Genomic DNA, 27,546 nt, shown 5'->3' with positions numbered 1-27,546 from the left:
AGCAGATCTCCTAGAAGTGGTAAACGTCTCACTTCTTTTTTGGGACTTTTCCAAACTCCCTGAAAACTGCAGTTGTTAAGCCCCTCCTGAAAAAGAAAAATCTGGATAACACCATATTGAGCAACTACAGACCAATGGATGTTTTGACAACTTTCAATCTGGTTCCCGACCGCATCACAGCACAGAGACAGCACTTATAAAAACAATAAATGATATTCGCCTGAACACAGATACAGGTAAAGTATCAGTGCTGGTTCTACTCAACCTCAGTGCTGCGTTTGACACTGTCGATCACAACAGGCTGACAGGCTGGAAAACTGGGTCGGGCTTTCTGGGATGGTCCTTAAATGGTTCAGGTCATACTTAGAAGAGAGAGTTTATTATGTAAGTATCGGTGACCATAAGTCTGAGTGGACATCCATGACATGCGGAGTCCCTCAAGGTTCAATACTTGCTCCCCTTAAAGCAGAACTAAGTAACTTTTTTTACCTTCATAAATAGTTTTCTAAGTCCTTACGATGGTTAATTGACTTGTAGTGGTGTGTTTGAGGCGTGCACTAACCCCCTCTGGCACGTCTACGCCAGAATACAGCACTTGCAACTTGAGCTGCACCGACCCGAAACAATCTTGCCTCGTGTTCACGTTCACGCAAGAGTGACAAAATGCTTTACGGTAATTCAAAAACAATGTATATATTGTGACTTTATAAGACAATTTCGAAAATTACCCACCTCCATCGAGTGTACTGTATTTGCAAATTACCCACCTCCTCTTTCTTGTACTATATTTGCAAAACTACTGCGCTGGTGAGCGTTGTAGTCGTTGTAGTCCAGAGCTACGCTTGAAGTATTTACGACAGTGTGATTCACTGAAGGAAACTGTAGGTGGAGCTTCGCAAATCTTACTGAGTTCTGCTTTAATGAAAAAAAAAACATTTGTTTTTCCATATTGTTACATTATGATGAGACCCCCCTTAGAAAATGGACAAAATTCATCCTCAAAATCAACATTTAATTTTTTTTCAGTACAAAAAAAAAAAATGCTAAACTTTGACAAAAAGTAGCTTTTATTGTTATAATTGTGATTTCATAATATTTAGATATGAATCCAACTGAAAAAAAAAAAAAAAACTTGTGTCAAATAGCAAATAGTGGAGCTCTGCAACATTTACTGGTAAAAGTGATGATGATGGGCAAAAATCTTACACTAAAGATGGGCAAAAATCTTACACTAAATCATGTCGAATTATCTATGTTATCCCCATGAATGAAAGTTAGAAATGTTGGACTTTTATAAAGTGAATTTTACATAAAAAGCTGTTTTTGTTCAAAAACTTACTCAACAAAATATTTATTTATATAAATTTAAAAGATATGATAAACCCTCCAAAAACTGCACAAATATGAAGTTAAAACATTAATAAACAGGGTACAATTACTTTTGTTTTTTAAAAGCTATTATTGTGTTAGAAAATTACATTTTGTTGCCTGGGGTCACTGGAGACCCCAAAGACCCTGAGTGTGACTTTTTTTTCTACACTAACTTAAAAACAATATATCACTCCAATTTTTTTTTTTATTTGTATATCTTTTTTTCCCTCACACAGTTATTTTCATTTTGGGTGAACTTGACACAATACATATTGTCACCAGTGTTGGGGAAAGCTACATTTAAAAGTAATGCAATACAATATTGCATTACTCCCTTAAAAAGCAACTAATTGTGTTACTTTTTATGAAAATAATGCATTACATTACTTTTGCGTTACTGTTTCTCACCTGGGCTGGGCTTGCTTGCTGTGTTTTTTTTTTTATAACAAAAAAAAAAAAATCTATTTTTGCCAAATGTTAAGACTCTTTCACACCAAAAGTGAAATAAATAAGCCTCAGGCTAAAGGAAACTATTTACGCCTGTACAGTAGAGGGCACAGCTCAAACCTTTCAGCTGTATGGCCATTCTGGATTGAAGAAGAATAGTATACAGGAGAAGGAAGTTCAAAACTCTTATTTCTAAATCTAATATAAAGTTATTTCTGCTTATTGGTATGGTTGAATTAGGTAATTGAAGGTCAGCCGCAAAGACATTGGCAAATAAAGTGAGATAAAATGCATTAAATGAAAGATAAATCTTATCAGTCTTATTTTTTCTTTCCTGGTTTCTCAGTTTTCTCTCTCGCTGGTCTGTAAGGTTTCAATTGTTAGAGTGGAGAAGAGTTGTTCTTGTTTCATCACACATCTGTTCTTAGTCTAGGAGAAAAGGTTGCTCCGGGATGAATGGTGCCTTCAGACGGAAACTGACTTATTATTACGGATACAGACTTATTATTCTTATTATTCTATAATGATGGAATATATATTCTCATTAGACAGTTGTTACAGTTACACACGCCCCCTAAACATGTATGAAAGCTAAAGTACAAGTTGAGAAGGTTTTGTGAACGGATTGACTCATTAAAAAAAAAAGTATGCATTTTGGCAAAACTGTCTGTTTCTTTGATATTAAGTGTTTTAATTCAAATGATTAAAAGTGTTATGATGATTAAAAGTGTTGAAATATTAAGTGACAGCTGTTATCTCTGCAGCTCCACTGTCATTTTTCCAGATTTCCCATTGACAAACGCCAAAAAAAAAAAAAAAAAAAAAAAAAAAAAAACCTTCGACACGCCCATTTTCCGAGCTGCAGCCACCCGCTCTCGTTCAGTTAAATCAGTTCAGTCTTCAGAGGTGAGGAGAGCAGTTCAAGGTATTTCTCATATTTTTACATAACCATCAAACACACTTTATACAGTTTATTTAAGCGATAGTTTACAGGCTCATTTCTGTGTTGTTTTCATCGAGCACAGCGCTTTTGTGCGTCTTTTCTGGCTACTGAAATAAACATTTAGTGCAGCAGCAGCAGCATGTGAGGAACATATGTTGAATTCATTCAGACCTGAGCGATTTTGTCTTTTGTGTGTTCGTTTGTGTGATGTTTTGATGTTTGGGGAGATAATTAACTTTTACTGAATGTCAAGTCAAAAGTCTGAAGTTTGAAATCTGTGAGATGAATTGATGGGGATCGAGCGTGTGCGCCTATTACTATGAATACGGTGATCTCGAGTTCCCCAGATGTTTCTTTCCGTTTAATATTTCTTTCTATCTTTCTGAAATTTCTCTTTTTCTTTCTATCTGTCTATCGTTTCTATCTGATCTTTCTTTCTATCTTTCTTTCTTTCTATCTTTCTTTCTTTCTATCTGACTGAAGGATTCTATGTTTAAAGTACTGGTCTCTGCATTGAATGAAGGAAGACAGAGGGTCTTTTGTCCTCTGTTGAAGCTCAGCTGTAGTCTATACTATAACATCTGTTTCTCTTTGTGTACCGGAACAACTTCAATGTATGGTATGAGGCTCCTGGAGCTAATAAGGAGACAGGGAATGGTCCTTTGGAAGGGGGTCTTCTTGGATCCCCAGGAATGCATGGGTACCTGACTGTGAGATGACCATATTCAGATTTGTTTTTCTATATGTATCACATTCCTACACCATGAGCTATGATGTACTCTCTCTCTCATTGGTTAAATCCATATCTCACTTTCTATATAATCACAGACCCAGCTAAATAAAAACGAGACTTTATACTCTCCGTCAGCGCTGAGATTGTTCATTCAATTGTCAATTAAGAGGCACACCTCGGGAGTAGTTTTTTAACATTGATATTTCTCTTTCTTTCTTTATTTCTAACATGTCTCCTTTCTTTCTTTCTGATATTTCTGTTCCTTTCTTTCTTTCTGATATTTTTCTTTCTAATGTTTCTCTTTCTATTTCTCTTTTTTCATGTGTGTTGTGCATATAGTGCGGGACATCCCTTATGAGAACTGGCCATTATTTTTACCTACTTATTAGAAATGAGGACTTTATAGGCATCTGAAGTAGTAAAATGTGACATATCTCCAAAACGCTGTAGTAAAATGGTTTCATGTGGTGTGTATATGGGACGTCTTCTATAAGAACTGGCCATTCGTTTTTTCTACTTATTAGAAATGTGGTCTTCTTAGGCCTCTGAAGTCAAATAATGTGATATATCTCAAAAATGCTGCAGTAAAATGGTTTGATATGAGGTATGCATACAGTATGAGATGTCCCCTATGGAAACTGACCATTCGTTTTTTCTACTTATTTGAAGTGAGGTCAAATAATGTGATGTATCTCAAAAATGCTCATGTGAGGTATGCATACTGAAAAAGAAAGAAAAAAATAGACAGATAGATGATAGATATCAGAAAAGAAAGAGAAATACCAGAAAGAAAGAGAATGAAAAATATCAGATAGAAAGAAATATCAGAAATAAAGGAAGAAAAAAAGAAAGAAAAAAGAGAATATCAGAAAGAATGAAAACTATCAGATAGAAAGAAATATCAGAACAGAAAGAGAAATATCAGAAAGAAAGAAAAGCAAGAGAATGAAAAATATCAGATAGAAAGAAAGAAATATCAGGAAGAAAGAAAGATACCAGAAAGAAAAAAGAGAATATCAGAAAGAAATATCAGAAATAAAGAAAGAATATTAGAAAGAAAGAAAGAAAGAAAGAAAGAAAAGAGAATATCAGAAAGAATGAAAACTATCAGATAGAAAGAAATATCAGAAAAGAAAGAGAAATATCAGAAAGAAAGAAAGAAATACCAGAAATACAGGAAGAAAGTAAGAAAGAGAATATCAGAAAGAAAGAAAGAAAAATATCAGATAAGAAAGAAAGATCTGGGGGAACTCGAGCGCTCTGAAAGCGCGTTCTCTCTCTGCTGTTCCTGAAATCACCGTAATCATAGTAATAGGCACACGCACGCACGCTTTTTGGCGGCTGGCTTCAATGGCTTGAATGTCTATTTTCAAACCACGGCTGGCTTGACCGCAGTTTCACTGCCGGCAACGATGGGACACTGGACCAAAATATGTATGGTTAAACTACACTCTTAGAAGAGGTCGAACCTTTGGAGTTCAATAAAGAACTTTACAGTGCAAATATGAACTTCTAACTATCAAAAAGGTTCAAAGTTGAACTTACAGGTAAACTGGTTATTTGGAAGTTCTTTTTAGAACATTTGTTGTGGTAACAGGGTTCATATTAGAACCTGTGTGTAGTTAAGGTTCGTTTATGAACCTTTTCTAATATGATTGGAGTGTACAGTCGATACAGTGTTTCATCTGTACCCCCCGACCTCCCCGCACATTTCTATAAATTGCATCATAACATTGAAAGACACCATGTTTTTTGTCCATTTTTAAAGCATAAACTAAGAAGACCAAGAATAAAAATTCAGTTTTACATTCATAAATGGACAAGAAGCTGTTCAATGTTAAATGGAGAGGTGACGTGAAATTCTTAGCCCTAAAAATAGACTGTGATAGATTTTATGTTGGTCTCAGCATTGAAAGTATGTGGACCGAGGCTCCTTTGTCCACTGTTGAAGCTATCCTATGTTAACATATGGTTTTCTATGTACCAGAACCATTTCCATATAAGGCTCTACGAGGAGTGAATGTGAGACAGGGAATGGTCTCTGCTTTCTGTATTACCAGAATAGGAGAAGGTCCTTGGGATTTTAAGGGACCTCATGGGTACCTGACCAGTAGATGACCATATTTAGACTTGTTTTTCCATACGTATCACATTCCTATACCATAAGCTATATGATGTATTCTCTTTCTCATTGGCTGAAACTATACTACACCCCTTGTACTCTTTCTATATATTCTCTCTTTTCTTATCAATAAAATTAGACTATATTCTCCCTCAGCGCTGAGTGATTGCTCATTCAATTGCCAATTAAGAGGTCTGGGATGAGGCACGAATTAGGAGCAAAAACCTAACAGACTGTGTTCAATATCTTCCGCTTAGACAACCGTATAAATATTCCCCAATTGAAAAGGACACTGCAGTTTTAGAGCAAAAATCATGAGTAAAGTGTGATGCACAGGCAATTTATTTTACGTGTTTCATCTCTCCTTCTGTTCCAACTTTATCTACTTTGTTATTAGCTCATGTTTTAGAAAACATTTCATAATTGTATTGTGTAAGGTTTCATCAGGAAGATTATTTTTTTCTTTATTTAGTTTATTATTATTATCATTACTACTACTACTACTACAGCTGTTGTTAATCATTTATGTGCTGAGATTGCTTGTGCCTAAACGTTTTTACAAAATAAGAATACTGACAAATAACTAGCAATTCAAAAGTACATTATTTTCACTAAAAGTAAACGAGATTATTAATATTGTTTCGTTTTTAAGCATGAATAAGCAAATCCTTCAAAATGCTTTAAATGTTTTCTATATCTGGGCTTTGGTACGCAACGCAATGCACTGAATCTCCACAAGTCTAGCTCTCGCGCAATGATGTCAGTGGTCACGTGGAAAAAACCGTTACAAATTTTGAAGCGGCAGCAGCGGGACCGAGTGGGACTGAGCGGAACGACACAAAAATCTGAGGTAAGACAACATAACGTCTCAAATAAACTATTAACTTTTTGAAAAAGCTATGAAACACCTATTTAATGTCATAATAACTTTAAGGTGTGTGATAATGAATAAATGACGACGGGCCTAAGCAGACACGTCGTGTTAATGCGGCCACAATATTGTCAATTTAACGGCCTGGAGAAATAATTCCGGGTGTACCACTTACTACACCTTTTCCACATGTACTATTTCAAGATATTTTCCCGTTTTTTATCCTTACTGTGTGTGCGCGTGTGTTTGCTCGCGCGCCCGAGAGAGAGAGAGAGAGAATTTAGTAAAAATGAAAAGTTTATTTTTATTCATATTTTATAATGCATTGTTTTCTAAATTGCAATATTTCTCTGCATATAGAGGCACGAATGAGCTCAGAGCTGATTCACTGGAAAATCCATGTGGCTGACTGGTTGATGGCAACAGTTTCCAGATGATCATCCCTACATATCAAGGTTTATCTCACAAAAATGCACACTCATTTTAACTTCCCCATTTTCACAATTAAGCAGATATGACATTCTCCTATTGAATCCTGTTGTTTTAACAGACAATGAAATTGATGCGGACACTTGAATGAACCTAACTGAAAATAATAAAATAAAATAAAATATTCCCTAAATTGAAGGATCAAGTTAAATTCATAAGATTAGAAGTTTATTACATCTACTCTTAAAGTTTTAAAAAAGTTTGTGGACACCTCTATTAATTATTATTAACATTTTTTAATTACTTAATAGGTTGTACTGAAGAATTCAGTGACTAGCATTTTCTGACATGTATGTATTTAGTTGACACTGTTATCCAAAACAACTTACATTGCTTTAAACTTTTTATTGCATTCCCGTTTTGGAATGGGATGCCCATCAACTTGTATAGGTGTGATGGTTAGGTTTCCACATACTTTTAGCTAAACTATATTGCTATCATTACAAATTACTGAGCTGTTAGTACCATTATAACATGCACCTCTCTGCAGTTTTTTGTTTCTGTAGGACTTGAATGAATGAATGAATGAATGAATGAATGGAGGCATTTATATAGCGCTTTCCTATGTACTACTGTACACCCAAAGCGCTTTACAATCATATCAGGGGTCTCTCCTCATCCACCACCAGTGTGCAGCATCCACTTGGATGATGCGACGGCAGCCACAGTACAACGGCGCCAGTGCGCTCACCACACACCAGCTGTAGGTGGAGAGGAGAAAGGACTTGATTTGGTATTTCACATGGATTAATCTCAACACAACGTATTGCTCAAACAGGGTGACCAGAAATTTATCAGCTACCCCACTAGCAATACAAAAAAACTTGAGGAGAGTGGAGATTTTTTTTCTTTATAAAATGTATTTATTACTTTTTTTTTTATCACAAAGCAAATGGAGTTAAAAAATAATCTGTTTGATCAGATGTGCACATATATATGTTAATTCCCACGGTGAAGTACAGGTAAGTGCATAATTTTAAAGAAAGATGGAGGGTAAAATTGCCTTTCTTTAATTTCAGGTAAAGCAAGCAAACAATACAACAAGGTTAGTTTAGCCCTGGTTACCAAAAACCAGTAAGGAAATGGGTTATTTTACCAAGGGTCCAAGGACTTGTGACACTAAAAATATGGCAAGTATTGTAGATGTAAGTATGTCAAATGAAATAATTGCATACACTAAATTACATAAAATTACATAAAAATAAATAAATTACATACACTCTTCCAGTCTTGTCTCTTAAGAACTGTGCCCGGTTGCATAAAGCACCTTAAAGGGTTAGTTCAACCCAAAAATGAAAATAATGTCATTTATTACTCACCCTCATGCTGTTCTACACCTGTAATTAATCCTTCATTAATCTTCGAAATGCAAATTAAGATATTTTTGTTGAAATCCGATGGCTCAGTGAGGCCTTCATAGCCAGCAATGACATTTCCTCTCTCAAGATCCATTAATGTACTAAAAACATATTTAAATCAGTTCATGTGAGTACAATGATTCAATATTAATATTATAAAGCAACAAGAATATTTTTGGTGTGCCAAAAAAAACTAAATAACAACTTATTTAGTGATGGCCGAATTCAAAACACTTACTACAAGCCTGTGTAGTATTTTTGGCACAGAAATACAGTACTCCGTCATTCGTCCAACTCGTGTTTTGAAACTTTGGCCACGTTTAGCATGAGAATCCAACTCTTTAACAGTGTAAATAAGTCAGAATATAGCATTATACCCGTGTCAAATCATGATTCGGATTGCGCGTCAAACCACCAAACTGCTGAAATCATGTGACTTTGGCGCTCTGAACCGCTGATTCGACACACTCATCATCACTATTTAAGTCCTTATTTTGTTTTTCTGGCACACCAAAAATATTCTCGTGGCTTTATAATATTAATATTGAACCACTGTACTCACATGAACTGATTTAAATATGAAGAGTTTGGTTCCAAAACGCGATAAACGCCATTTTCAAAAAAATCGAGTTTCCGCCAAAATCAGTATTGTATATGGTCAGTATTGAAAAGTCATTTATTAATTTTGCGCAAAATGCGATATCCGTCGTGTTATTCTGTCATGTTCCCTCCCTTTCTTTCCAAAATGCGACAAACGCCAGTCTCCTTTTTCTCCAAAACGCGATATATCCGCTCTCAACCAATCACAGCGCACCATTCCACCCACTGTAAACATTGAAGGCTTTTTAAAAAGCCGATTTTAATAACAATGTACTTGGCAAATGTGTTTATTTAACAGTGCGGTGGCGCAAGATACTCTTTAATCGGTAATGACAAATAATTTATAACATTAACAAGATGACCCGTTGAAATCATTTTGGGAGCGACGGCTGAATGTATTTTTAGTAAAATGTCTGTACATAAGATAAATATTGGCAAAGTTTAGACTCTGTCATATATGTGTGAATCAACTTACTTTGTTGTGTATTTTCAATTTGAAAAATAACTTTTATATTGATGGATTAATTGCATTTTGAAAAAAAAGTATCATGGATTTATTGCATTTTGGGGAAAAAAAATAACATGTTTTTATAATAAACTTTTTAAAATCAAAATGTAGATTTGAACTTTTAATGTTTTTATAACCAAAAGATGCTATGTGAAAGTTTGAAACAGAAAATAGTGGTTTTCATCTTGCCACTTTCTTGGTAAAGAAAACACCTTTTTACTCAAATTAATCAAAACGGAATTATTGCGTTTTGGAACCAAACTCTTCATATGTTTTTAGTACATTAATGGATCTTGAGAGAGGAAATGTCATTGCTGGCTATGAAGGCCTCACTGAGCCATCGGATTTCAACAAAAATATCTTAAATTAGTCCACGTTCAAATAAAATTTCTCCTTCAAGTGGTTCAGCCAAAACCGCACTTCCGTATTCTTCAAAAAGCTTACGCTGTATGTCCTACGCCTTCCCTATTCTACTTACGGAAAAAACGGAACTGGCGCTGTATTGGTTCCATAAGTTGAATAGGGAAGGCGAAGGACGTACAGGGTATGCTGTTTGAAGAATACGGAAGTGGCAGAACCACTTGAAGGAGATCATTTGTTTATATAAAAGCATATACATTTTAAAAACAAATTAGAAAATGACCGATCGTTTAGCTAGATAAGACCCTTATTCCTCATCTGGTATCATTTAAAGCTCTTTGAAGCTGCTCGCTCCTTGTAACACTTAAGGTGAAGTTTTCCAAACCTTATGTTATACTTAGGGAAATGACAGTTAAGGGGCTTTATGCAACACATCGTTTTTAAAAGGATTACTTAAGGGAAATTCTTAGGGTTTATGATGTTTCGCCTAAAGAAACCCGTAAGTAACACTTAAGGGTGTTGCAGAAAATAACCGTTAAGTTTAAGGGAAACATAAGGGCGATCTTACGGGAAAATTACACTTAAGGTGCTTTATGCAACCGGGCACTGGTATTTTGTAACAATGGCTGAACACACCTTGTCGAATTGTTCGCTTGTTGGAGACCTGGAAATATAGAGAACTGTTTTTACTCTCCAGCATTCTCTAAAATTACGCACTTGCTTAATAATATATTTCTTTTGTTTTTTTAGATGGACAATCTGTCTTACCAAGATGTGTATCAAAAGAGGTCAAGGGCAGTTGGGGTAAGTGTCCCAGACAGAATCAACTTAAGTTTTTTAAGAATAGCAAACATGTTTTTGTGGGTAGATTTATTCAGGAGAAGATGATTAACGCATTGGGATCCACTTGGATAAAATGAAAACCAAATGCTTGGAGATCACCAAATCCTTTTAGAGGACTAAATGACACGGACAAAGAGTGAGAGGACAGACTATATGAAACATCACTCCACAAAGGAAATATTATCATGATATCCAGCCCTTAATGTCCCCTCAGTTGTGAGTAAAATTGTGTTTCAAATTATGACTTAAAAGCAAATAATAATGGAAATTATGTATCATTTAATACATTTATATTGAATACATACATATTATATTGAATATAACATTATTCTCTTCTTGTTTAGGAACCACGTACACCCAACCCTGTGCTGTATATACTGTAAATGGATGTGCCTTGGATGCAGTCTGTTTTAGAAATAATGATGCAAGGGGAGAAGGTCTGTGAAGTAGACGATATGACCAGGTCATATGACCATGTTATTCTAATGACAATGTACTTCATCTTCAACCTTGAATATGCTTCAAAGCCGAGAAACACTCTAACATTCTTTGAAAAATAAAAATGTCCTGTTTAATGTCCTGTTTAAACATTATCTTAAAAATTATAAATAAATTAAATTTTAAATGATTAAAGATAATATAAAAATGATAGATATTCAGCTACATTCTGTTAAAGGTTGATGGAAATTTATAGATTAATGAATGAAATAATTTATTTATTTGATTGTTTATTTATTTATTTGAATGATAAAAAACAATATTCCTTTTTTCTCTGTCCATTGGTGCCTGTGCTCATTATATTTATGTATTAAACATTTTATAGACAATCATTGTGTTCTGTATTCAATGTTTTGAAATGGGATTAAGATATAGTTATATAAGTTATATATAAGACATATAGTTAATGTATAATTTATATTATATTTTAATAATTATTATTAATATATGTTATTGCTATCTAAAAGGAAAAGGTTCAAAATGGAACCTTAATGAGGCTTTAATGCACCTTTAAGTGAAGGTTCCAATTAGAACCTTTTTAAAAAGGTTCAAAAATGAACCTTTAAGGTTCCCCCACAGTTGCAATCGCCAGGAACCTCAAAAGGTTAATTTTTGAACCTTTTCTTCTTAGAGTGTATGTAATGTTAGTTTTATATCGTTAGCAACTAGTTAACCTTGTTTGTTTTTTTATGTTATATTATGTTAAATTTATGTTAACTGTGAAAATATATACATTCATATTTATACATTTACTCTGTATTTAATCTGAATTTAAAGTACAGTACTTTAGGATTTTATTCAACTACTCCATCTCAGTTGTTGTTTATGATGTTCAACCTAAGTTCTGTTGTAAACAGTTGTAAAGGTACTTTATGTAATGTATAGAACAATGTATTTTAATGTAAAAATATTTAATTTACATGATGAAAAAATGATTGTATATGTTGTATATGTATAATGTTTCATGTAAAATTATAAGTTGCATAAAAGAAATAAACAATGAACAGAACAATTATTTTATTTACAGACGTGAACCTGCGTAAAAAAATTAAATTATCGAACAGAAATTATAGTAATAGAAATTACTCTGGCTCATTTACAAATAAATTACTTTACAAATATAATGTATACAACTTATGCATTTCATTTTTAACTTACATCACAAAAATAAGCTGTACGGAAATTGGGCTGTTTCATTGACAAAGTGACATTTAAATAATATTTATATCGACACATTTTATGCACTGTATTCTGTTCTTGAGAAAAGTGGGGGGAAAGCAGCCTTTGAAGTGCGATTCACCGCGGCGCGAGGAGGGATGACGTAATTCGAGAGCGACTTCAAGTGCACCCTCTCCGTTTCCCAGTGGAATGAAGTGTCACTACTCGATCCGTACCGGAAACACGAGTTGTTCTGCGCATGTGCAAAATGCGTCTACTTCCTTTTTGAAGTATGTCGAAACAATTTACGGCAGTTATTTGACACTACCCACACTACCCGATCCGTACCGGAAATAGTTCTTTACTAGTGATTCTTTTGAAATGAATACACTTTTTTTTGGTAAAATATATTAATGCTAATGCATGGCATGAATTAAATTGATTAAATAAAATAGAAAAAAATGAAATACAATTAAACAAAATAGTTTACATTTGCTTGATCCAATTTGTGAAATACAGATACACGTATATATACGTGTGTTTGTTTATATTTAATATTCATTTTCTAAAGATATGTTCTACTTATTTCAGCATACTTTAACAAATGTCTGCATTTTAAAAAAAAACAGGATAAAATTGACTTGTTCATTCAATTTATTCATAAATGAACTCATTCCTTCCATCTTTCATTCATTCACCCCCCCCAAGTTATTCATTCACTCACTCCCTTGATCTCTCCCTCCCTCACAAAAGTAAACCCACTCCCTTCTCTCGCCTCACTTCACTCTTGTTCGTCTCTCTCTCTCTCTCTCTCTTCCACCCTCCCTCCCTCCCCGTCTCCTTCCTTCCCTCTCCTTCCCTCCCTCCCTCCCTTCCCTCTCCTTCCCTCCCTCCCTCCCTCCCTCCCTTCCCTCCCTCCCTTCCCTCCCCTCCCCTCCCTCCCTCCCTCCCTCCCTTCCCTCCCTCCCTCCCTCCCTCCCTCCCCTCCCCTCCCTCCCTTCCCCCCTTCCCTCCCTCCCTCCCCTCCCTCCCTTCCCTTCCTCCCTCCCCTCCCTCCCTCCCTCCCTCCCTCCCTTCCCTCCCTCCCTCCCTCCCTCCCTCCCTTCCCAAACTTTTGAACGGGGTTATTTTAATAAATTCAGCTATTTTTGTCTTGTGGACTATATGTAAACATCTTTTATGTAAAATATCTTACTCAGGACAGTACTAAACAAAAAAATAACATGCATTTTTGTATGATCTCTCTTGTTTTGTTAAAAATTTTCACATTTTCACAGATTCTGAAAGGGGATCCCAAACTTTCGATCCCGACTGTATACATACATACTTAAATGGTTAGTTCACCCAAAAATCTGTCATTAATACTCTCTCATGCCGTTCCACACCCATAAGACTTTCGTTTATCTTTAGAACACAGCATCTGTAAGAGGTTTGTTTTCTCGTGCATCAATCAGGTTTGGTTTATAGAATTAGTCCACTTTTAAATAAACTTTTCCTTATAATTTACTCACCCCCATGTCATCCAAGATGTTCATGCAGTAAATAAGACACTAAACATACGCACATTAGATTCCATGCACTGGTTTAAACCCAGGCTCCAGAAGTCTTCTCGTGTGAGGCAAATTTTGCCTTCCTTCACGATGAGTTCTTGTGATGGCCTATTTTTGTCCAACACATACTTCAACTAAAAATAAAGAAAGTTTGACATGAACAAGTAATGGTTATCATTTAAATATGCAAAGTGTCACTAAATAGACAGAATGCTTACCAGTTCATCTTGAATAGGGCCCAAGTCCTTCTCCCACTTTGCACCGGAACAAGCATATGGATGCTCTATCTGCCTTTTAAATGTTGCAGTGGTGTAACCGTGGTCCTGGAGAAACTTCCTCTCAGTTGGTCCATCTAATGATAATTACATACAAATATCCTATATTTCTAAAATGTAACACTTTTTTGTAAATTGTTTCAATCAGAGTTTGTCAAACACTCTTACTTTTTAATCGGTAGTATGTCCTCAATCTTGACACATTGACCCTCTGGCAACTTGACCCTTTAACAATAGTAGCCACCCCTTTGGAAGAAATGCTGGCCATATTATATGGTCCTTGGTGCCGACTTTTAAATGTGTCTGTTCGTCGTTTCTTGGGGTCCCCTGAGATCAGAACGTCATCTCCGGCCTGAACGGAACATACCCTCACAAATTTGCGTTTGCGATTTTGGAATGATTTCTGCTGCTGCTTCTGTGCTCTCTCTATGTTGCCAAGAACCTACAAAAAAAAAAAAAAAAAAAAAAAAAAGAACAGTACCAAAAAATGAAAACTTATTGAAAACAAATACAGAATTCTCATCTCTTCTCTTGATGGGATTTTTTTTTTTAAACCAACATATCAATGGAGTCTCAGTCAGGCTAAGGCAGAATAAGGAACAAATTTTATTAATTACAATCACTGGGCCTCCATCATCAATTCTTTTCCTGGTGATGCTATCTACTGAAGCAAAGAATGCTAAAGTGATAATGACACTCTCAGCATGCACACACACAGTCCCAGAAACATTACATTTTCCACATCTCTAAAATATATATATATCAGTGTAACAGTGACATAAGAGTTTAGAGTTACATTTAAAGCAGAATCGCAGCAAAGAACATGCATAGATCTAGGTCTAATTCCAATAGTTATACACAACTTAATTTACCTTTATATCAAATACAAACCGTTTCATTGAGAAGTTTCATCTTATTGACTCTGGTGTCAATGTCATCTTCTGGGTCAGCAACTTCAAAATCATCTCCCATGGGACAGGCATTCATGACCTCAGGCAGACGTGGGTGACGATGGAAGAGGAGGAAGTAGGGACTGTATCTAGTGGAGTATTAATCACATAGGAAGATTCCCATTAACTATTAAATTTGTATTATCACGAAAACCTCCACCCTCGACATTACATAAATACATTAATTCAGTTATACCATTGACAACTAACCATACATATTACAGATATAATAAGTAAGCGTGTTAAGACAACCTGCTTTGCAGTGTTTATTCCATGTACCACAGCAGGAAGGTGGAGGTCCCAATCATTGTGGTTGTCATTCACATACTTCCTGAGAGTACGCTTAATATTCTGATTGGTTCTTTCATCCTGTACATATCAATGCATTTATAAAGTTGATAAATAACCATAAGACAACAAGAGATCTTACCGGACAGATATCCAAAGAGTTACCTGTCCATTGGTCTGGGGATGGTAAGCACTGGAGACAGCATGTTTGATTTTCAGCATGCTGAAAATGCTGTTGTTTAGCTGCAGGGAGATCATCAGTTAAATTTGCACGAGTGGAGTATGGACAGCAGTCAGGTCGGCAGTCTTACCCATGATTGTGGTTTTGAGTAATGAACCAGGCTGGGAGTTTTTAAAAGCCTCAGGAATCTTTTGCAGGTGTTTAGAGTTATTTAGTTGATTCAGATGATTAGGTTAATAGCTCGTTTAGAGAACCTTTTCATGATATGCTAATTTTTTGAGATGGTAAGGACATACTTGTTGTTGCGTGCTGTTTCTGGCAGTGGTCCAATCAAATCCAAACCAAGCACCTCCCAAGCTTCGTTTACCTGCATGGCACAAAATTTACATCAGCCAAATGCTAGTAAAACTGTACACAAGCTTGAGACTAGCTGGTTAGTCTCATCAGTATGCTAAAACATTGTAAGCAGTACCTTAATGGAATGCAAGACTGGCACAACAGTCTTTATTGGGTCATTTAACTGGCAGCGGTGACAAGATCTGACCTAAAAAAGCAACAAAACATTTTTTGAACAAAATGTCTATAAAAACAGCCAGTTGACAAGTTGGTGATGACAATAAATATAACTTCTAAATCAAGGACGTATCTAACAATCAGAGGTGGTAAAAAAAGAGACATTCTAAAGTATAGATGTATAACAAAAACTGGCAAAAGTAAAAGAAAAAGTAACATCTCTACTGTACAGTACCCAGTCTTTCACATCCTGGATAATTGTAGACCAATAGTAGCCAGCAATAACCCTGTTTTGAGTGCCTCTGACACCACTGTGATTGCCAGTCCCAGGGTTATTGTGGCATTCTGTAAGAACAGACCTCTTCTCTTCCTCTGACAGGACAACTAGCCGCATGTATTGCCTACTGGGGCCGATGTAGAAGAGTCTGTTGTCTGTTTTAAGAAGAAAAAAGAAAATGTCAGAAAAAGATATATGTCTTTCTTCATTTGAACACAAAAGAAGATATTTTGAAGAATGTTGGTAATCAAATAGTTGACGGTAACCACTGACTTCCATCGTATTTTTATTTTTTTTTTTCTACTATGGAATTCGATGACTACTGTCAACTGTTTGATTACCAACTATTCTTCATTGATTACCAACTATTCATCAAAATATATTGTTTTGTGTTCAACAGAAGAAAAAAACACATACAGGTTTGAAACAACATGAGGGGGAGTAAATGATGACAGGAGTTTCATTTTTGGGTGAACTATCCCTTTAACAAAGCTTAGTATTTTATACAAAATTTGTGAATTAAGCACATGACCCAGGTTGTTCCAAACAGGCAGTTCTATTTTTCATTATAAAATCTCTTGGTACTCATACCCCTGGCTTCACAGATAAGGCTTAAGCTAGTCCCAGACTCAAATGCATATTTGAGCTGTTTTAACTGAAAGTAACTTGTGCTAACTTATCCTAAAATATATGACTGCAATTGTTTTGTCTTAAAATGCACACCAGCAATTTATTTTTTTATTTTATTTATTTATTTATTTATTTAAGGCACGTTTATAAAAGCTACTTAAATGCCATAATTGAGTTTTGGCCTTATCCTGGCTTAATCCAAGCCGTGTCTATGAAATTAGGCCATACTTACCTTTGATAGTAAAATTCGTAGACGCCCGTTTCACCTTCCGACGCTCTGTGAAATTGTCAGGAATTTCTCCTTTTAAGAGAAATTCTTTAATATGTACATAAAACGCAAAAGAATCCATATTGCTATCATATGTCACTCTCCAGCACGTCTCTATCTATCATATGCGCACACACACAGTACAAATCGTGACAGTGACGTCGTTGTCGTAAAAACGTTAGCGGTGACAGGAAGTGGCAGTAAATTCGCGCATGCGCAGAACAAATCGTGTTTCCGGTACGGATCGAGTAGTGACAGCACATCGATCTCAAGACACTTCGTGGTCTACACTACCTAAAGCAATCGGCGTGCGGAAACTCGACAACAACAACAATAACGCCTGGCATGAGTGTCACAAGACTTTAATTGAAGCACTGATGTTGACTAGATGTTGTGTTAAAAGCATATTAGATTAACTTGAATACTCATATAGCAGGGGTCTCAAACTCAAATTGTCGGGGGGGCGTTTCTGTGATTGACACCTCATAGGAGGGCCATATTATCCTTCAAGCGCAAGAAAGCGCAACATTTCAGAAAATTTACTTTCCTTTGCATTATTTCTCATTTACTTCAAATTTCATTAGGCCTACTAAAATATTTTTATACCTATACTATAAATATCTTATTTACCATACTAAATGTAAACAGCAGTGTCTCTCTCATTGTTACAGAGTGTAATATAATTATATAATACTATTACTAATATAATACTACTAATATAATACTATTAATTGAAATAGCCTGGTGCGACTTCTCACATCCAACAAGATATATGGAATAAAAAACCAGTAATTTAGGAACAAAACCAGCAACACTTATGGCATGGAGGGGTCAGAAATAAACAAAAAAACTGGAGCTATATATCAACTTTATTTTGCCAAAAAATAAAAATCTCTCATTGAGTTTCAGTTTGTTGCGTATTTTTGTAGGTTTCAAAGTAACTTGAATGTAAAGTAATTAGTAATCTGATTACTTTTTACATGCAGTAATCAGTAATGTAATCAAATTACAATTTTAATTTAGTAATTTGTAATTTGTAGTGGATTACTTTTTTTGAGTAACACAGCTGAACCACATTTGTCCAAGATGCCGTTTGAGCATCAGTAACGTTTAATGGCTGCATCGGACGCGTTTCGGTGGTTTAAATTTCGACTTTGACTTAAAGTCGAGAGCTTTTACTGTAATTTAGGCAAGCGCGCTCATAATAGAAGCGATTGAGAGCGCCGTTTATGGTTGCATAGCAACGACAGATGCCACTGGAGCGAAAGCAAAGAAAAAGTCGCCGTTCTAAGGGGCATTCACATATCGCGTCAGATAAGCGGCCGCGCCACTGATCTAACGTCTTTGCTGCATACTTGGCGGCCACGGCCAGTGCAGCTGGCATCCAACTTAAAGGTGCATTGCTGCCACCTACAGTACTGGAGTGTGAAACAGATTAGTGGGGGAAAAAAACAGATGATGACTGCGTGCATGGCGGGTGGTGGGCCGGCCATGTCTGGGATTGGGATACTTTTACACTTGTGCTGTGATTACACTACTTTTGGGATGGTTTTGTTGCGCAGACCTGGCAACCCTCCACTCCAAAACCCCACCCTTTTCATGCACTTCGAAGTGCGCGGCCCCTGAATTGGGACACAGCTCAGGTGTTTAAAGCACACTCAGCGTCATCGCGCATCTGAATAAAATGAGGCTCAGAATCGATCCAGAATCGCGATGCATGGAGCGATACATGGATCGTTTTTTGTTCTCCCACCCCTAATATATGTATACATTAATTACTGTTTTTAAATATATTTTAAATATATTATTAAAAAACTGATAAATTATACATTTTTGTTTTGTCAGCTCTTCCCACAACGATCACATCATATCAGCTCAGCTCCTTCCACAGCAGTTCTCCAATAAATGCTGGAATATTCCCATCAGACGAGCATCAGAGCATCAGGAAGAGCTGAAATCTGCAAAGATTGAGTTTATTAAAGAGGACAGTGAGAGCATGAGTGATCCAGAACCTGCAGAATGAAACACACTGAAGATACTGAAGAACAAAGAGGTTGGTGTTTATTCTTCATTCATTCATGATGCTGAACAACATTCATGTTAGATTTTAACAAATGTTCAGTAAAGGGAGGTTTGAGAAACTTTTATTTCGACTGTCAACATCAGTTCAAACTAAATATTAATTCAGCTGTTTCATTTTACATTCTTTATATCTGCTTCACAATTTTTTGCAATGATGTTACCAAAAGTTTGGACATTTCTCAATATAGTTCACAACATTGTGATTTATTTATTTATTTATTTTTTAGCAATAAACTGTAAACAACTATATCAAGTAGATGAACTTTCCAAAAACTTTTTTGGGGCACTGGAGAGGTTTTTAAGTGCCCTGACATTTGTGCTTTTTTTAAGTTGTATATAAACAAGACTTCTGGGTATTGGAGGTTGTATACTAGTATACTACTGTATACTTTTTGCTTTAAAATGATGTGAAAAATATTCTATGAAAAGTATGCCTGGAGGCGTGAATAATCCTGAATAATGCTTTGATTCACACCTGAAGTGACATTATTGGGCCACAAAATGAGCCTTTCAGTCAGGTAGGCTATATACATTTACCTTTATTAATTTGGCAGACACTCAAGAAGTGCTCACAATACAAGTTTCAGACATTGCTTAGAGTATCAAAAGCTAGAATTGACCCTTCGCAAAGAGGACACTGACAATATGTCGACGGACAAGACAAAGCAGGTGACTTATGATATTAAACAAAGTCCCAGCTTTCAAACTGTGTAGTTTTTTAATAAATTCAAACAATAAAAACCGTTTTGTGGCTCTTTAATGTGTCGTAACAGATCGCTGTAGCGCCTCATTTCAAGAGGCTCGTAAACCGATCATCTCTTCCTACTAGTTCATTTATAGCATCAAATAAACATGAATGAACATCAGAAGGAATGTTGTTTCAAACGCGGAAAGACGTATATACACACCATTTTTCAAGTTTAACTCCACCAAGGTTAATCTTCTAACTACTGACTGCTTTGTCGGACCAAATGGCGGATTCGGCGTTCTGATTGGTTAGATTGATTGTCAATTAAACTCCCGGCAAAGGGTCAATTGGGAGGGATTAAAGGAAATTAAAGGATTTTTTTTATTAAGATGAGGTTAAGTGCTCACGAAAGAGATGGGTTTTTAGCTGTCTTTTGAAGACTGCCAGGGATTCTGTATTCTGGATGAAGGCGGGGAGATCGTTCCACCAGCATTGAACAGCAATTTTGTGTCTCTCTTCGATGGTACCACAAGCCTTCGCTCCTTTAGTGATCGCAGGCTTCTGGTAGGGATTGTAGGAGTGTAGACTCGCAAGAGTGAGTGAAAGTAGGAGGGTGCTGAGCCTGTGGTAGATCTGTAAGCAAGCGTCAACACCTTGAACTTGATGCAAGCAGCAAGTAATAGCCAGTGCAGAGAGATGAAGAGAGGCATGACATGGCTCATTAATGACGAGACGTGCTGCAGAGTTCTGAATCATTTGTAGAGGCTTGATTGTGCATGATGGCAGTCCAGCCAGAAGAGCACTGCAGTAATCAAGCCTAGAGATGACCAGGGCCTGGACCAGAAGTTGTGTTGCATGTTCTGTTAGAAAGGGCCTGATTTTCCTGATGTTGTATAGTGCAAATCTGCGTGACCAAGCTGTCTTTTGCAATGTGGTCAGGTAGTCATCAAAGATTACTCCAAGATTTCTTGCAGAATTTGATGGGGTAATTGAGGCTGTATCTAGAATGATGGTGAAATCGTGCTTTAGAGTTGGCAGGGAAGATGAGCAGCTCAGTCTTTGCCAGGTTGAGCTGCAGATGATGTTCTTTCATCCATGCCGAGATGTCCGCCAGACAGCTTGAGATTTGTGCATCTACTGTGGGATCATCTGGTTGGAATGAAAGGTAGAGCTGCGAGTCATCAGGATAGCAATATGCTCACTGTATAAATTAAACAATTAATCTTATAAATACCTTTATAATGTTTTAAATAAAAAGGTTTATTAGAGAAATATGCAATGATGATAACGTGAAAAGTGATTCTTTTAAATACTAAAACCGCCAGTAGGTGGCGGTAAGTCACTGTCTTAATGCGTGAGTCATTGTGTCATTTATTCAGTAACGAACAAGTGGCTGTATTTATGAATGAATCATTTACTTTCATGGACGATTCGTTCTAAGCCATTCGTTCTAAGTTTTTGTTCACGAAACAGCACTGCGTGTTGTAGTTTTGCCTTGGCATTCATTGGAACTATTATTTTGTTTTGCTAAATAGAGCAATTACTAAAAATACTGTGAAGGACATCATTTGTCACATTTGCAATCGTGTTGGATTTGCATTCTTGCTCATATAATATTATCAACATTTAAAACAAGAACTCACAGAAGGTATCACCTACGTTTTGAACAGTGGTGTCTGGTCTGTACAGATTAGCAATCCCTATACACATATAATTTATATACAAACCCGATTCCAAAAAAGTTGGGACACTATACAAATTGTGAATAAAAAAGGAATGCAATAATTTACAAATCTCATAAACTTATATTTTGCTCACAATTGAATATAGATAACATATCAAATGTTGAAAGTGAGACATTTTGAAATGTCATGACAAATATTGGCTCATTTTGGATTTCATGAGAGCTACACATTCCAAAAAAGTTGGGACAGGTAGCAATAAGAGGCCGGAAAAGTTAAATGTATATATAAGCTGGAGGACCAATTTGCAACTTATTAGGTCAATTGGCAACATGATTGGGTATAAAAAGAGCCTCTCAGAGTGGCAGTGTCTCTCAGAAGTCAAGATGGGCAGAGGATCACCAATTCCCCCAATGCTGTGGCGAAATATAGTGGAGCAATATCAGAAAGGAGTTTCTCAGAGAAAAATTGCAAAGAGTTTGAAATTATCATCATCTACAGTGCATAATATCATCCAATGATTCAGAGAATCTGGAACAATCTCTGTGCGTAAGGGTCAAGGCCGGAAAACCATACTGGATGCCCGTGATCTTCGGGCCCTTACTGTAATGGAATCACAACATGGGCTCAGGAATACTTCCAGAAAACATTGTCGGTGAACACAATCCACCGTGCCATTCGCCGTTGCCGGCTAAAACTCTGTAGGTCAAAAAAGAAGCCATATCTAAACATGATCCAGAAGAGCAGGTGTTTTCTCTGGGCCAAGGCTAATTTAAAATGGGCTGTGGCAAAGTGGAAAACTGTTCTGTGGTCAGACGAATCAAAATTTGAAGTTCTTTTTGGAAAACTGGGACGCCATGTCATCCGGACTAAACAGGACAAGGACAACCCAAGTTGTTATCAGCGCTCAGTTCAGAAGCTTGCATCTCTGATGGTATGGGGTTGCATGAGTGCGTGTGGCATGGGCAGCTTACACATCTGGAAAGGCACCATCAATGCTGAAAGGTATATCCAAGTTCTAGAACAACATACGCTCCCATCCAGATGTCGTCTCTTTCAGGGAAGACCTTGCATTTTCCAACATGACAATGCCAGACCACATACTGCATCAATTACAACATCATGGCTGCGTAGAAGGAGGATCCGGGTACTGAAATGGCCAGCCTGCAGTCCAGATCTTTCACCCATAGAAAACATTTGGCGCATCATAAAGAGGAAGATGCGACAAAGAAGACCTAAGACAGTTGAGCAACTAGAAGCCTGTATTAGACAAGAATGGGACAACATTCCTATTCCTAAACTTGAGCAACTTGTCTCCTCAGTCCCCAGACGATTGCAGACTGTTATAAAAAGAAGAGGGGATGCCACACAGTGGTAAACATGGCCTTGTCCCAACTTTTTTGAGATGTGTTGATGCCATGAAATTTAAAATCAACTTATTTTCCCTTAAAATGATACATTTTCTCAGTTTAAACATTTGATATGTCATCTATGTTGTATTCTAAATAAAATATTGAAATTTGAAACTTCCACATCATTGCATTCTGTTTTATTCACAATTTGTACAGTGTCCCAACTTTTTTGGAATCGGGTTTGTATAAATATATACTATCAAATTAAAATTATTAAATTTAAACTTAATTATAAAATATAAATTTAAAAGATAAATTTATAGCAGTGTTTTTTTTTTTATTATGAGGTAGCAATATATGATAGATAGGACAGAACAAAAAATGCTATTAACAATCTTTCACCGCGTAAAAGTATTATAATATGAACGGCTCCCATACAGAGCAGCACAAAGCGCTTATGCGCATCCTGTGTGCAGAATGAAGTGCTTGAAGCATCATGGAGTGTCAGTGCGCAGCAGCAGAGCTCCACATTTTAAAGTTCAAAGCACAAATTGAAGATATATTGATGTGTATTGTATTGGAGGGAGTTTCATTGTGTTGACTGTCGTAACCGAACGCGACACGCAGTTTGAACGCTGAATGGAGAATGACTGAATGAGAAAGCCGCAGCGGAGGGAGGCATTTATGTGAACTTTAATTTAATGACTTAAATATTTATCTGTACCTCAAATTAAAGTATGGAATGGCTTCAGAACACTTAGAATATAGTGCACAAAAACTTTATGGTGCTTTTTAATGTTTTGTGCCTTTTGTAGGGCTTAACAATAACACAGAATAGTACACGCACAATATCGGATTTGGATCGGTCCCATTCGGCTGATACCCGATCTGGCAAAAATGGCAGTATCGGAGCCGATACCCGATCTGAGTATCAGATCGGTGCATCCCTACTAATAAGTTGTCTACTTACTACTATTAGTTCTCTACTATCAGTTGTTTATTTTCTCCCATTATATCAAGGGTCACTTTTACTAAAAATGAAATTATTATTTTTTTATTGATTTCAGACCCGATGGAAGAGAGTGAGGAGAGTGAAGAACTGAGTGAAGTGGAGGAGGAACATCATGACAAACCTGGAGAAAAACCTTTGAGTCGCTCAAAGACTAAAAAGACATTTTTAAAGAAAAGAAAAGCAAGGAAATCTTTCACCTGCTCTCAGTGTGGAAAGAGTGTGACAACCAAACAAAGTCTTAAGGTTCACATGAGGATCCACACCGGAGATAAGCCGTATGCATGTGATCAGTGTGGGAAGAGTTTCAGGCAAAAACCAAATCTTAGGCAACACATGAAGATCCACACTGGAGAGAAGCCATTCACATGTGATCAATGTGGGACAAGCTTCGCATCAAAAGTATATCTTAAGGAACACATGACGATCCACACTGGAGAGAAGCCGTTCACATGTGATCAGTGCGGGAAGAGTTTCCCATACAAACAGAGTCTTAAGGCTCATTTGAGACTTCATACTGGAGAGAAGCTGTTCACATGTGATCAGTGTGGGAAGAGATTCACGCAAAAAATACACCTTAAGGTTCACATGAGGATCCACACTGGAGAGAAGCCGCATGGATGTGATCAATGTGGGAAGAGTTTCACGTGTTCAACACACCTTAAAAATCACATGAGGATCCACACCGGAGAGAAGCCGTTCATGTGTGATCAGTGTGAAAAAAGTTTCTCAAACAAAGAAAGTCTTGATCGTCACCTGAGGGTCCATACTGGAGAGAGGCCGTTCACATGTGATCAATGTGGGAAGAGTTTTGTGGATTCTTCAAAACATAAAAGACACATGAAAATCCACACCGGAGAGAAACCGTACGCATGTGATCAATGTGGGTTTAGTTTCACAGAAAAAACAAAACTCAAGATACACATGAGGATCCACACTGGAGAAAGGCCATTTGCATGCGATAAATGTGGGAAGAGTTTCAAGGATTTAGGATGGCTTAAGAGTCACATGAGAATCCACACTGGAGAAAAGCCTTTCATGTGTGAACAGTGTGAAAAGAGATTCTCAAACAAACAAAATCTTAAGCTTCACATGAGGATCCACACTGGAGAGAAACCGTTCACATGTGATCAGTGTGGGAAGAGCTTCAAAGATAAACCAAGTCTTGAGCGTCACATGAGAGTTCACACCGGAGAGAAGCCATACATGTGTGTTCAGTGTGAAAAGAGATTCACTCACAGACAAAATCTTGATGTTCACATGAGGATCCACACCGGAGAGAAGCCGTTCACATGTGATCACTGCGGCAAAACATTTATTGTGTCATCAGCCCTGAAGAAACACCTGACAGTTCATACGAAGGAGAAGCCACATTCATGTTCTGTGTGTGGAAAGAGTTTTTCACTGCTGCAAAGTTTACAGGAACATCAGAATATACACACTGGTGTAAAAGCTTATATGTGCTTTGAGTGTGGGAAGACTTTTACTCAAGCAAGTGCTTTAAGGCAGCATAAGAAGATTCACACTGGAGAAAAACCTTACAAGTGTTCACACTGTGACAAGAAATTCAGTTGTTCAGCAAATCTAAAAGCACATGAGAGGATCCACACTGGAGAAAAACCTTTCAAGTGTTCACACTGTGACAAGAGTTTTAGTGTTTCATCATCTCTGAAAATACATGAGATGATTCACACTGGAGAAAAACCTTACAAGTGTTCACACTGTGACAAGAGATTCAGTCAGTCATCATCTCTGAAAATACATGAGATGATCCACACTGGAGAAAAACCTTACAAGTGTTCACACTGTGACAAGAGATTCAGTCGGTCAGAACATCTGAAAACACATGAGATGATCCACAGCAGAGAGAAGCCGCACACGTGTGATCAGTGTGGGAAGAGTTTCTCTTGTAAAAGTCAATTGAAGCTTCACATGAAGATCCATACAAGATCTACATGAGAAACCACTTAGTGGCAAAACCACTTAGTTTCCTAACAGCCATGATGAGTGATGGGACATTTTGTTGGTTGATTGTAGGAGTGGGTGACCTGATGAGTTTATACTGTGATCTTGAAGATGTCCACAAACTACTTTTCAAGAGAATCATGGAGATTGTGATCTTATATGTATTCGTAATTGTTAAATTTCTATGGGTGTGCCAAAAAATATGCCAAAATTAACCTCTCTTTGTTTTGTTGTTTAGTATCTTTAATAGTGTTCTGTGACAGTCTTAACCATATCACTTTTAGTTTGCCATCTCGTTTTGGATATTATTTTGCTACTTTTCCCCTTTAGTTTTCTTTCTTTTAGATGCCGTTGTTCTCTGCCCATTAGTATGGTGAACAGGGTTAAATGTGTACATATACCTCAGGTAAGAATGGGAACACTATCCTACATGTTTTGTGTTTGTTAGCATAAGTTAGGACGCTTGACGCTGAAGATCTGATTTATTTTCTTTTATTTCTTTGTTAGGTTAGAGGATTAATTAGAAGTTATGCTCAGTTTGTTGTTTTTTTCTTTGGCATCACTAATTGTGTCTCTTTTCTCTTGGGTTTAATAATCTGATTTTGTTTTGAATTGTAAATATTTGCTTATTTTCATCATCATATCATCATTGTACATTTAGTTTGGCTTATGCATAATAATTGCTTTGCATTACTTTTTTTTCACGTCGTCACCTGCCAACTCCATCACTCTAAATTTGATCATGACCCCAGTGTTGTTCTTTTGACCCTAGACCAAACTAAGAGGTTGTAACAGTAATAATGTTAAAACTACACCAATAAATGCCTTCTTAAACTCACATAATGTGACCTTCTTCACACTTAAGAATATAACCTTTAAATACAAGTATGCAATAGGAAAAACTTCTCAAGTCAGCGTAAACAGCACAGGCATCTGTACAGTGTCCAGAGCAAACGTGTTAAAATTAAATCTAAAATAATTATTGTTCATGAATTTGCTTTTCCTTCAGTCCAGCAAATCTTTGTTTGATGTTCAGTTTGTAAAGACTATCTGTTAAAAAATATCTGCATATGCATCATTTTTGCATCAGCTTACAGATTACATGTCAAGCCTACGCCATATAGAGTTTCATGACTTAACTAGTGATTCATAACACAAATCATCTTCATGACATTAAAATAGATAATTGTGACACAGCAGTTGTCGAGCAGATTTGATGGGATTAAAATGACTCATCAGTGATCTTGACTTTTTAGCTTCACTTTCAGTTTCACACAAAGGAGAAGATGAATCTGATATTGGATCTGATTCCCCCCCCCCCAGCCCCCCCGCATTATCTTTCTTTAGAACATCTAGTTTCCCTTCCACTTCTACTCTTCCATTCAAATGCAATGTATTTTTGAAGCTGGGGACTTTGCTTCTCTTCTTCTTTTGAGATGCTTTGACTCTCTTATATAAATCTGTCCTATTCAGTTTCATTTTTACTTAATTTTTGTATTTGCTTCAAGTAATGATTGATTAAACTAATAATTTTA

At 36.5% G+C, this 27,546-nt stretch overlaps 1 protein-coding gene across 1 annotated transcript; it reads left to right on the top strand.

The window, feature by feature from the left end:
• The first annotated feature begins 1,829 nt into the window (after positions 1 to 1,829).
• LOC125280229 (gastrula zinc finger protein XlCGF57.1-like) lies at positions 1,830 to 27,546 on the top strand. The gene is made up of 3 exons (XM_048210620.1): positions 1,830 to 2,743; positions 19,079 to 19,286; positions 24,105 to 27,546. The coding sequence occupies exons 2-3, from the start codon at positions 19,253 to 19,255 to the stop codon at positions 26,003 to 26,005; spliced, it is 1,935 nt and encodes a 644-aa protein (XP_048066577.1). The 5' UTR covers positions 1,830 to 2,743; positions 19,079 to 19,252; the 3' UTR covers positions 26,006 to 27,546.

Source organism: Megalobrama amblycephala, linkage group LG1, assembly GCF_018812025.1.
Source record: "Megalobrama amblycephala isolate DHTTF-2021 linkage group LG1, ASM1881202v1, whole genome shotgun sequence".
Lineage (NCBI taxonomy): Eukaryota > Metazoa > Chordata > Actinopteri > Cypriniformes > Xenocyprididae > Megalobrama > Megalobrama amblycephala.
Note: the sequence above shows the minus strand (reverse complement) of the source record. Positions and strands in the feature narration are given on the sequence as shown.